This window comes from Cyprinodon variegatus, unplaced genomic scaffold (genome assembly GCF_000732505.1).
Source record: "Cyprinodon variegatus isolate N-32 unplaced genomic scaffold, C_variegatus-1.0 Scaffold181, whole genome shotgun sequence".
Lineage (NCBI taxonomy): Eukaryota > Metazoa > Chordata > Actinopteri > Cyprinodontiformes > Cyprinodontidae > Cyprinodon > Cyprinodon variegatus.
The window spans coordinates 221,959-233,468 of NW_015150634.1; the positions used below are offsets into that span (position 1 = coordinate 221,959).

General features: G+C 40.1%; 1 protein-coding gene across 1 annotated transcript in view; it reads left to right on the forward strand.

The window, feature by feature from the left end:
* Positions 1-11,510, forward strand: part of xpo4 (exportin 4) — an 82,266-nt gene that overhangs the window by 17,526 nt on the left and 53,230 nt on the right. Inside the window, exons 5-6 of the mRNA XM_015378911.1 lie at positions 644-760; positions 837-990. Of these exons, the coding sequence (XP_015234397.1) occupies positions 644-760; positions 837-990 (271 nt within the window). The remainder of the gene's footprint in view (positions 1-643; positions 761-836; positions 991-11,510) is intronic.

Here is an 11,510-nt window from a genome sequence, read left to right on the forward strand (position 1 = left end):
ATCTGTATTGCTGAGGAGCTGCTGCACATCTACAACTTTTAACGAGTGTCAATTGGCGCCCTAGGGCGAAAACACGTCACCAATCCAGCAAAAATTAAAACGGCTTTACTCGTCATTAATAGTTGAATATTTATCTTGCACATTTAAAATATATATATCAATACATTTTTAAATATTTTGATTTTTTGTCTTAATCAAGGTCATTTGATTAGTGGGGCAGCGCCCTAGCACCCTTGGCCAGCCGCAACCGCCTCCATAGTCAGATGTAAAACCCCCCCTTATTTTAAATTTGTAATGACTATATATATGATATTTGTTCATGTGAAAGCACTTAATTTGATTTTCTACATAAGAGAACCCTGAAGGGACTCTTTCACACCCTTTGGATAGCATCCTTTATTAGTATGAAGAAAGATTCTCATTGGATTTCAACAAAGGATTTGTAAATGTGGCTCTGTCATGATAAATAATGTCATCTGATTAAAAATAATAAAAATGCTAGTTTGCATCAGACACATTCCGTTCCAAGTTCTTTATAACAATAAATGTGATCTGTGCCGGATTGTTTTGTATGAGCTTTATATTCCAAACCCAGGATTCCTGCGATGTTCTGCGTAACGAGCTCTGATTCCTCCTCCTGCAGCAAACGCTGGCCTGCTCCATCCTGACCGCTCTGCTCAGCGAGTTCTCCAGCTCCAGTAAAACCAGCAGCATCGGCCTCAGCATGGAGTTCCACGGCAACTGCAAGCGTCTCTTTCAGGTTGGTTTCTTGAACCCGCATCTTTGCCCCTCCCCCGCTGCAATCAGAGCCCCTTTTAATCTTCCATCCCCTCCAGGAGGACGGCTTGCGGCAGATTTTCATGCTGACCATGGAGGTGCTGCAGGAGTTCAGTCGTAGAGAAAACCTCAGCGCTCAGATGTCGTGTGTCTTCCAGCGCTACCTGGCTCTGGCCAACCAGGTCCTCAGCTGGAACTTCCTGCCTCCCAATCATATCCTTTGCTTCTATGAAGCTCTTTGGCAAACTATTTAGAAAACTTATTTTTTTCAATTTTCCAACATTGTTAGATCAGAAAAGATCAATTTTGGACATGCAGGATAAAGTGCAGCATATCTATGTGACAGAAGCAAAGTTTTCTTTTAGTTTTTTATGCTTTATTTGTTTAGGGTTTGTGTCTGGTCTGCCTGAGGCAATGATTTATAGAAAAAAAAAAACTTCTTTGCTGTTGAAGCTGGAAGCCTTTTGCTTTAACTTCACCCGATTTTGCTCCTGTAGAGACTGGAATTTGTGTTCATGTTCAAGCTGAGATTTGGTAGGACATATCTTATCCAGATAGTGTTAAAACAGTTATTTATCCGTTTCATTCTAGCTCTTGCTATATGTTGAAGCGATGCAATGGACACCTTTCTAGTGACCGCCTCTGCCAGCTTTGGTGCGTCTCTGCCTTGCCTCTGTAGAGGGAGGGATTCTCTCCTAAAGCGCGATAGTTTCAGGTTCGGGTCAGATGGAAGCATCGTAGAGAACTATGTAGATCAGGATTACAACAAAATCACAAAAAAAGTAGAATGCATTGGTTCAGTTCAGAGCTTAACGGGGGATGGAGACCTGAAAAATAATACATTTCTCTGAAACAAGAGTGAACAAATACTTCGTTAGTTCAGTTAAAATGATCATTTTTTTAGTTTTGTCAATTCAGACATCATAGATTGGTTAGATCGGCAACCACAGAAAGTTCGGCTGCTGTTGGTCCTGTAACGTTTGGACACATCCTGGCAAATGACTCTGCTACCTCCTCTGAATTTCCCCAAATTTCAAAACAAGCCTCATTGGTAACCATTAGGGGTGTAAATCACACCCATCATGGCGATTCAATTCAGTATGGATTTCCTGACCCAACGATTTGATTATTTTTGTTACTCAAGAATACACCACGATACGATTCGGTTCGGTTAATTGGTTCTTTTTTCTTTCTTTTTTTTTTACACCTTACAGGCTAGACGATGTTTAAAATTTTAAATTAAACAATGAAAGCTGTAATATCGTTATGCATTTTTTTTTTAAAACAACAGCAAATAACAGAAGTAGAAAAGTTGCACTCCACCGATTCCTATTAAAACCTCATTCACTGAAAAATAATAATACCCCTGCGTTATAGATTCTGAAAGGCCTTGCATCAAAAAATACTGCACAAAATCAGTGCAATGAGTGCAATGCAATACCTCGGCTCCAAACGTCCCCGCCCCCTCCACAGACGCTCCGCTGCACCCCTCTCTAATTGTAGCTGACCGCAGACAGTGCCACAGACAGGAGGCCGGCTTGTTTTGTTTTTATGACCGAAATTGTGGAAAACAGCTCGTGAAATTTGACCCGCTAGAAGAGAGAGAGAAAAAAAAAAAAACGAGTTGATACTCTTGCGGACGTATCGATGCATCGGATTGTCGGCTGTTGGATCGATGCATCGATACAAAATGATTATTATTTACACCCCTAGTAACCATGGTGGTGGAAAAAGAGACATCAGCACTAAACTGTGTGTTTTTTAATCAACTTTTAGCAGCTTCCCTGTCCTTCCCACGGCATGATGGTGTCACCATTATGTCTCACCATGAGAAGGTAAAGATCAGTGTTGGTTAACAATCTGAAACTTCTTGCACTCGGGGCCCAAAGGTGTGTTTTTTTTGTTTTTTTTTTTGGTGTAATCCAACCAGATCACATCCTTTCTCATTTTTCCCGTTTACCATTTGGAAAACAGAAAGTGGAAGCAGGGGATTTAATGGCTGTCTTTAATCGCCCACCTTTCTTCAACCAGTCTTCCTTAAACCACAGGGGTGTCCTCAGCAGATTCTCCCACCTTAGCTGTAGATCTCTGCAGCTCCTCCAAAGTCTCCCTTTAATGCTTTCCTTATTCTCTGTTAGATGTAGCTCAAGAGGTCTCCTTCTAACCTCACCTTGTTATAAGCTTCATCCCCGATACGTCTACTTTGTTCTCTGGTTTTTCAGGAAGCCGTTAAAGTTTTAAAACAACTAATTCCTTTGAATAACACTGAAGCTTGTTGTTCTGATTAAATGAGTGGAGTTTCAAAAGGTTTACAAAGGATCTTATGTTTCCTGCTCATGTCTCCAAATACATGTCGCTGAGAAATGCATAGCTGTCAGCAAGTCGTGCTCTTGTGCACACATCCGCGTTACGTTTGCAGTTGGCCGCATTGTTGAGCAAACATAGGCAGGCCGAGTGTGCGTCTGGGTGTTTGTGTGCTCAGCCTGGCTCATTACGGCTGTAATCCCCTCAGCCCAACATCCTCTGCCTGTCTGAGGGGATCTGGAGTGGCGCTTGGTGCCAGCCAGAGCCGTGGATCATTTTCAAAGAGGGGTCCCTCCCCTTCACCCTCCCCCATCTTACACCCATGTTTCATTCCAGGAGCGTGGCTGCCCCGCCTGGGCTCGTCACGGCTCCCCCTTGGTATGCCTGGCACGCTGGGCCCAAACCGTCTGCCTCTCAAAGAGCCGCTTTCATATTTTTAAGACTGATCCGTATCAAGTTTTAGTTGATATTATGTCGCCGCATCTTTAAGAAGCTGAAGGAGCTTCAGGATGTCTGGTCTGCTGTGGAGGTGAAGGATTTGTTCGTCCATCTTCCACTCTGCCGGGTAGATTAGCATCTTAGCGCAAATCTGGATCATTCAGCTGGTTAACTCAACTGATTATGATTTGATCTTTCAGCTAAAATCTAACTGAAAAAAAATAAATAATTTTTTTTTTAAAAACATCCTTTAACACAAGGCAGGCTTTAAGGTTTCTGATCCCTCAACTGTTTATATAAAAAATACACTGAAGAAACAGGAGTTTTTCTCAAAGAAGAGAATCCCAAAAAACAGTTCCTTATTCCACCTTGTTGGTGGGATAAAAATAATCTTTTAATTCCATATTTGGTTTTAATCCACTTGTGTTTTTCTGATTATAAAATGAATCAAGTAGTTAAATCTGAACTAAGAAGTAATTAGTTATAGCCCTGCAAATAAATGAAACTTTGATTGTTTAATCCTTCCTTGCAGAAGCTGATATTTAAGTGAATAATTTTGTTGTCAAAATAATTTTTTTTGGGCGTGCAGGCGGCGCAGCGGTTAGTGATTGTGGCGTTAGTCCTCGAAGCGGCCGATCCGGGTTCAAATCCAGCCTGTGGTCCTTTGCCGCATCTCTCTCCCCCTCTCTCATACCCCTTTCGTCTTAGCTTACTATCGAAAAAATTAGCCACTAGTTCCGCAAAAACTCAAAAAAATAACATATAAAAAGTAATTTAAAAAAAGTAGTTTTCCTTGTTTTGAGGTTTTAAGTCAGACAAAGACAATGGAATACGAGGATTTATTTTAAACATGAAAAAACAAACTGCGTTATCATTGTTCAGGTATTTTATATCTTATTCTCAGGACAAAAATCCTCCTTCAATTGGCAGATAAACTTGTTTTTCTGCTCAAATATTAAAAGCAAATATTTAAAAATATTTTCCACAAGATCAGTTTTTGCTTCAGGAATCCTAAACTGCTCATCTCTAACTCCTCCAAGGCTCTAAGTGGGATTTCAGCTCCTTGAGGTTCAGTATTTAGTTGTCAGCTAAATGCAGCAAAGGCTGCTGGGTAATTTCTATAAGCAGGGATCTTTAGCCTCTCATAAATAGAGCCGTTCTCTCCTCTTCATGTTGACTTGTCATAAATGTTGACTACCATCTAAGCCCATAAAAATAGCTCCTGGCTTCTTCCAGGGAGCTGCGCTCTCCTTGAAATCCGCAGTGCGTGTGAAGTCTTGTGATTCCAGGAGCCGCTGTTGAAAAGCAGAACAGATTGATGAAGTCCCAAAGGAGCGTGTCCCTGTCTGCGAGCGCCGCACCAGGTGTGATCTGAACATGCAAGTCTTCACAAACGCGGCCACGCAGGTCTTCTCCGCTCGCTGTTCCTATAGCTTTGCCGTCCTCCTGACTCGCTACAGCCGGACCTCCAGCCGGAAAACGCCTAGAACTCAGATTCTAACCTTGAACTCAGATGCTACATCACAAAAATCTGATCCGCACCATCAGCTCATTGGCGCATATTCATCCAGGTCGCTAGAAATATTTTCATTATTGGACTTAAAGTATTGTTTTTTCTATCTTAAAATTACCAAAGAATGCTTCACTACATATAAAACAAATTTTTCAATTTCTGAGACAATTTTTACATTCTCTCTGTTAAAATGCTTGTCTGACGTCATCATCGGGAACGCTCAGAGCAGTCCGGCAAAATATGATTACACTGTTTGTATCTGCATTTAAGTTGTTTCTTCCTTTAGATTACACATTATAAACCATATGTTTAAAATGAAAGGAGAAAAAACAATTAGCAAAGACTAGATTTATTTATAAATCCAAAATCTAAAAAGTTAGCTCCTGGAAGTAGCCTAGTATCCCATTTTCTGGACAGATCAAGCACAGACGATATTATTCTGATATTATTCTAATATTCTCTCAATAAGTCTGAGAGGATTTTGTTTTCAGACATCGTAAATCAGTTGAATAAATCTAAAAAGATTAGAAGCATTCTGCATAATGCTGCCGAAAAATCAGCATCAGAATGTTGTTCTTCTCATGTTCGATATTTTGCAAGCTAGCGTCTGTTTCACTCATGAGTCTCTAAACTCTACCAGCGACGGATTAAACTCCGCCCCCTCATTTAAATATGAGAACATAAAATAAAAGGAGTTTAAATGAAAAACTGTTAAAAAATAAAAGTCACTGAATAGGTAAGGTACCTTTACAAAATGTCAAAGTGTCAAAAATATAATACTACATTATGAAATAAATATCGTAATGAAAAAGTCTTGAAATATAAGATAATTAAATGATTTTAAGATTTATTAATTGCTTAATTTCATGGGGATATTTATTTATTGACAATTTATCAATAGCGGTATTTACTTAATTTTAATTTTGAATGACACTGCTCTCCATACCAATTACAGATCCTATTCTCTTGACTTCTGATGTCTGGTTTTCGTTTAGAGCAGGGCTGCAACCTGTGGCTGCAGGTTTTCTTTCCAACCGAACAACAGCACACCAGACCCTATTCACCTCATCAAGTGAGTCTAGTCTTAACATGATGACTTGATGAGTTCAACATCAGAGTGACTCTACCGGGCTTAAAGTGTATTGAATCTGATCTATATATCTAATGTATTCATCAAATTGAATCTTAAAAATATATATATATAAAAAGATGACATTAGAAACTATTAAATCTTCAACAAAAAAAAGCTATTGAAAAAATTAGAAATTGCAAAATATGAAGAAAGGTTTTGGTTTTTTTTGACATGTTTTATGCCTGGATTGCATTTTTGTCATATTTAAATTTACAAAAGTAGCTCTTTGCTTGCAACAATAATGGAACAAAATTCACTCCATAGATTCTTTTGACCTTTTTTTTTAATGTTTCCTATTTATAGGTTTTTTGATCAACAGATTATTTTCCTTAATCTGCAAAGAATATTGGATTTAAAGACAGAAACCTAAAATGTAATCGAGGGGAACGAGTTCCCCTTTTTAAGGACACGTTGTCTGGTCATGAGTTATGCCTCTGTTCAATTGATACCGGTTTGGGAGCGACTCCGTTTTCAACATTAGCTCTTCAGAGGTCGCGCTCTGGGCAGTGTGGCCCTGAGGTTAGGGTTGGGGTGAGGGCTGTGTAAGCTGATGCTGAGTGTCTGTCTTAGCCTTGACCCACTGCCATTAATCCTAAACGACTGTTATTTAAACAAGGATGGGAGGGAGCAAACAGCTGACCGAAATCCTGATGGATGTGCAGAAGCTTCATTCATTTTGAAGAAGGAATGGTGCAGAATCTTTTTAGATTACGACAGGATTTCCAAACACTCGTCTAACATAGGAAATACTTCTCTCCTATTACTGCAGCACATTTGTCCTCTTGGATTTCAAGGAAAAACCAGAGTGTAATTGCTTTATTATTTGTTATCCCCACTGGAGGTAGAATTAATGACAACTGCTGCCTAAACAGATGGGGGGGCAGGATGCAGAGGAGGTATTCCTGTACTGTTATTTCACATGGCGAGGCTGCAGGGCGGTCTTGTGGCAGGATATATCAGTTAAACCCCAACACGCGCCGTAGCATAGCGCCGTGGTCTTTGCACGTCCACTGGCAGACACTCAGCCTGCCTCCTTGCTCTGCAGGGTCCTCCTCGGCGGTGATCGGGAATAATGAATAGGGGATAGAGGAGAAGCTCGCTAATCCACCATCCTTCAGCATGAAGGTTGTTCAGGCTTGCAAAATGTTGAGATCAGCAGGTTGTTGGCTATTTAAAACCGTCACAAATGACGTTCAAGTTAAGTGATGTGGGTATTTTATTTATTTTTTATGTACAGCAGCTGAAACTTTGGCTTCTTATAGAACTGGAGTGAAAGTTGGGCATTCATTCAATCTTGTTAAATGGAAATAAGATCTCTTCACATTTGGAAAGTAAGCTTGACATGCAAAAACAAGTTTCATCCAACGTCTTTAGGGTTCAGATACAAAATTGAAATATCTCTAAATGTATATGGCATCATAGTGCAGAGGAATGTTGATTTCACTGTGAGGGATTTGCACAAACCAGCGAGAAACCACTGAAAATTTTTAAAATAGGTCTTAATTTATTTTAAAAAAGTGTTCAAAAAATGATAACCTGGGCCCAAAAACACAGGTCAACAAAACAGACTTCAATTCAGGTACTAACATTAACAACTCAAGCTTAAACTGACATTCATCACCGCTTTCCTCCTTTAAATAAAAAATTAATGACTGAGGAGGCTCAAACATGTACGGCTGTAAGCCTTCTACACCAAACCAAGCTTCTGCCACCCTGACGTCCTCTTCCACATCATCTTCTCCCCACTTTCCTCCTTTAAATAAAAAAAATAATGACGGAGGAGACTTATCCACGACCTCCGACACAAAACTCTCCTCCTCTTGCATGTTTCCTCTGTCCATAGCGTTCCTTGATAGTGTTGTTTCTAAGTCACCAATTACTTGGTCCCAATGGAATTTCCCATTGGGAACCTACTAGCACAAAGTTGCTAACTGGTTAACAAGATGCTTCTAAGAAACCGGCCACAATCAAACTTGCTTGCAAATCTTCCACCACAACAATATCGCCCTCTTGATAAACGATCAATCACAGTCACTTTATTCACTTGTGTAAAGTCGGGCATCACTCGGGAGAATTTGGAACTGTAACGGTTGGAACAGCCGCTTCCCTACGACTTTAAAGGACTAGTGGGGGAAATCTGAACTTTGTCAGCTCAACCAATCAGAGAAGCTGATCCATGAGCTGACTGGAAGACAAATGCTATTTTCCAGCCGTGATCTCTCTCCCTATGGAGCTGCCGGCATAAAGCTATGACAAAAAAATATATAAAGTGGTTAAACTCCTCTGAAATGACATAAAATAAAAAGGAAAAGTGATTGTGATCAGATCAGAAGTACTCAGGGATGGGAATCGAAAACCGGTTCCTGTTCAGAACCGTTACGTGCGTTCCAATTTCATGGCAACGTTTGGCAGCTCGCTTAACGATTCTCTTAACGGTTCCAGGCAGCGCATTAGCCTAACGCTGGGCAGCACGACTTATGTCTTGTTTTTTATGCAAGTTACGCACACGGTATTCAGTAAGTTAGTATGATGTGACCAGGCGTAAGTCTAGAAAAGCAAAACAAAAAAAATGGCGTCCCATCGGGTAAAGCGATGAAAAGTTTGGCTTCATTTTAAGGAAGAGAAAAGAGCGCTTTGCTATCATTGCAAAGCGGCAATAACATCCGCAGGAGGAAATACATCCAACATGCAGAAACACCTGCGCACACATCATGGCATACATTTTAACAAATGCTGTCTTTTTGATGCTTCCGGACAGAAGCTAAAGTTACAACCAGCATGGAAGGCAACTCTGGTGCTAAGTAGCTAGTTTTATATCATTGGCTTTGCTTAATGTGGTTCCTAGTAAATCATACGCTATTTCTTTAAATAAACCCATCTCCTACCTCTCTTTGTGGATATGAAATATGCTACGAAGTTGCTCCGCAGTTCAGGGAGCGAGAGAAAGGTGACAATCGTTTATTTAAATCAGGGGGCAGATGAGTTTATATCTCAAAATTGTGCAGTAAAGCATTTCCTTTTAACGGATGCCTTCTCCATTACATTTAGATGACTGTGACAAGACGGGTAGCCTGGCAAGCTCAGAGGCTGGCAGCTCCCCGTTCACTGCCTTCTGTTGTTGCAGAGGCAGGCAGAAATAGAATGCCCCAGCCGAAGGTAGACGAATGTCACTGTGCATTTACCAAGTTCATTGTGTCACAGAATCGATAAGGGAATCGGAATCGTGAAAATCATATCAATTCCCATCCCTAGAAGTACGCCACTGAGATATGTTTTTACTGAACCAAGGTGAAACGTTTTATAATTCCCTACAATAACTAAATATATCTAAAGCTGCTGTCACAAAAAGTCGGATTTTTATCACTAACCTTAAAAAACAAACGGCTGCTACTAAAGGCATGGGAAATCCCAGACAGACTGGCCAGTTTAGTGGGAGCTGTTGCTGGGATTGCCGGCCCTGTCGCCCACTGGGGTCTAGCTGCTTGGAACAGTATTTATTTTTCCCCCTCTGATTGTAGCAAATAAAGTCACACCAAACGTGCATCAGATACTTTCCTCTTCTGTGCACAAGCGTAAAGTTGAGGAGCTTTTTGATTCTCAAAACATGTTTGGTGCAAACGCACCATTGTGATTCTGAAGAGATAAATAAAGAACCTTTATTTTTTTTACATATAGATGGATTCAATAGTTGTTTTTTCCCACATTAAATTTTTTAAAGAATCCTCCTTTGTCTTGTGCCTTTAACTGAGGTAATAAATCTGTGCTTCCACATCTGTGGTGTCAAACTCTGCAACACTCGTGAGAACCTCTGTTGTTCGTGATTTTTCACTAGCGTTTGATTTAAACCTGTGGTTGGTGGCTAACACTAGCTGTGTTCAGAGCTCGCTCTCTGTCAGCCTGTCATTACATGTCGTCTTTGGAGTGGAAAATCGACGTGTCACATTAGTTATTCTGGAAGCCTGCTGGAGCCGTTCAGATAGTAGCAGGTGATGTCTTTTAAAAACCCACCAAACCACAACCACATGTCGTCGTCAGTCGTTACTCATCATGTAGGAATGACAAACACACACAGACAGACACAGAGCGGATCTTTAACTGCTTCCCACTGAGCTGGAACTAAATAAACAGAACATTTGGTTTTATTATGTAAAGATAAAAAAGCAGCAATCACTGGTTACTCTGAAGCAGAGTGTTTGCTTTCTTCTATTTGGATATCTAGTTTTGCACAAAACATTATTTTTTAATCGTTGGAAACCCTGAAAAATCTAAATACTTTTATGAAGAAAAATAGGCTTATTTGTTTCATTTGGTTTCATTCACTTTCTTGGATATTTTGTTGGGTTTAGTTTTCCACCAGCGGTGGTTTGTGCTGCTCTGCCATATAAGCCAGATTTCTGGTGCGTTCAACTCGTTTGTCCCCTCAGCAGGTTCTCACACCTGAGCCTTGGATCTCCACAGCTCCTCCAGAGTAACCCTGGGCCTCTTGGCTGTCTCTGAATAACGCTGTCCTTGCTGAGCACGTTGGTTTAGGCCCACTGCTGAGTCTTACCTTCTCTCGTCTAAGGAGATTTGTAAAAACGCGGACATGGATCCTTGGTATTAATTGAGTACTTATGAAAATATTTATTGCAGTTTAATTAATTTTTAAACAATGATTATAGTTTCTGGTTGGAACTTAAATGGTTAAAACATGAAAAGTTCCCATTTTAGTGAGTTTTGTCTTATCATTTTTTGATTTCTCTTCATAAGAATTGATTTTATCGTGTAAATGGTAAATTTAGATTATGTTTTAAACCTAAGAAAGATGCATAAATTGTCTGAATTTTGTTTTTTTCTTCCTAATCCATTGGAAGAATTCAAAGAATAATATTAAATTATGGGATATGCTGGTGACTGTTCTCTGTCATCCAGGTCAGCGGTCCCCAACCTTTTTTGCACCACGGACCGCTATATGTCATACAATATTTTCACGGACCAGCCGGGGGGGGATCAAGTAAATGATACCACTGGCATAAAATCAAATACAAACAGCATAAAAATAAAACAACAAGCCGGTCCCATCTAGGCGTAATCAGAGACAATGACACACGAAGTGTGCTCCTGATGTCCAGTCTGCTCCGTAGCTTAGTTTTGGTCGCTGTAACCGCAGAAAATCCCGCTAGGATAGGATGTTATACATAGGATGAGTCTTGACCTGAATTAACCTGTGTCAAGAGGCACAGATGCACCGACTGATGTAATTTGAAGAGAATACCGCAATTTTTTATATTTTTCGAAATAAAACATCACTCAGACTCTGATCGTCGATAAATTATATATAAATATATATATATATATTTATATATA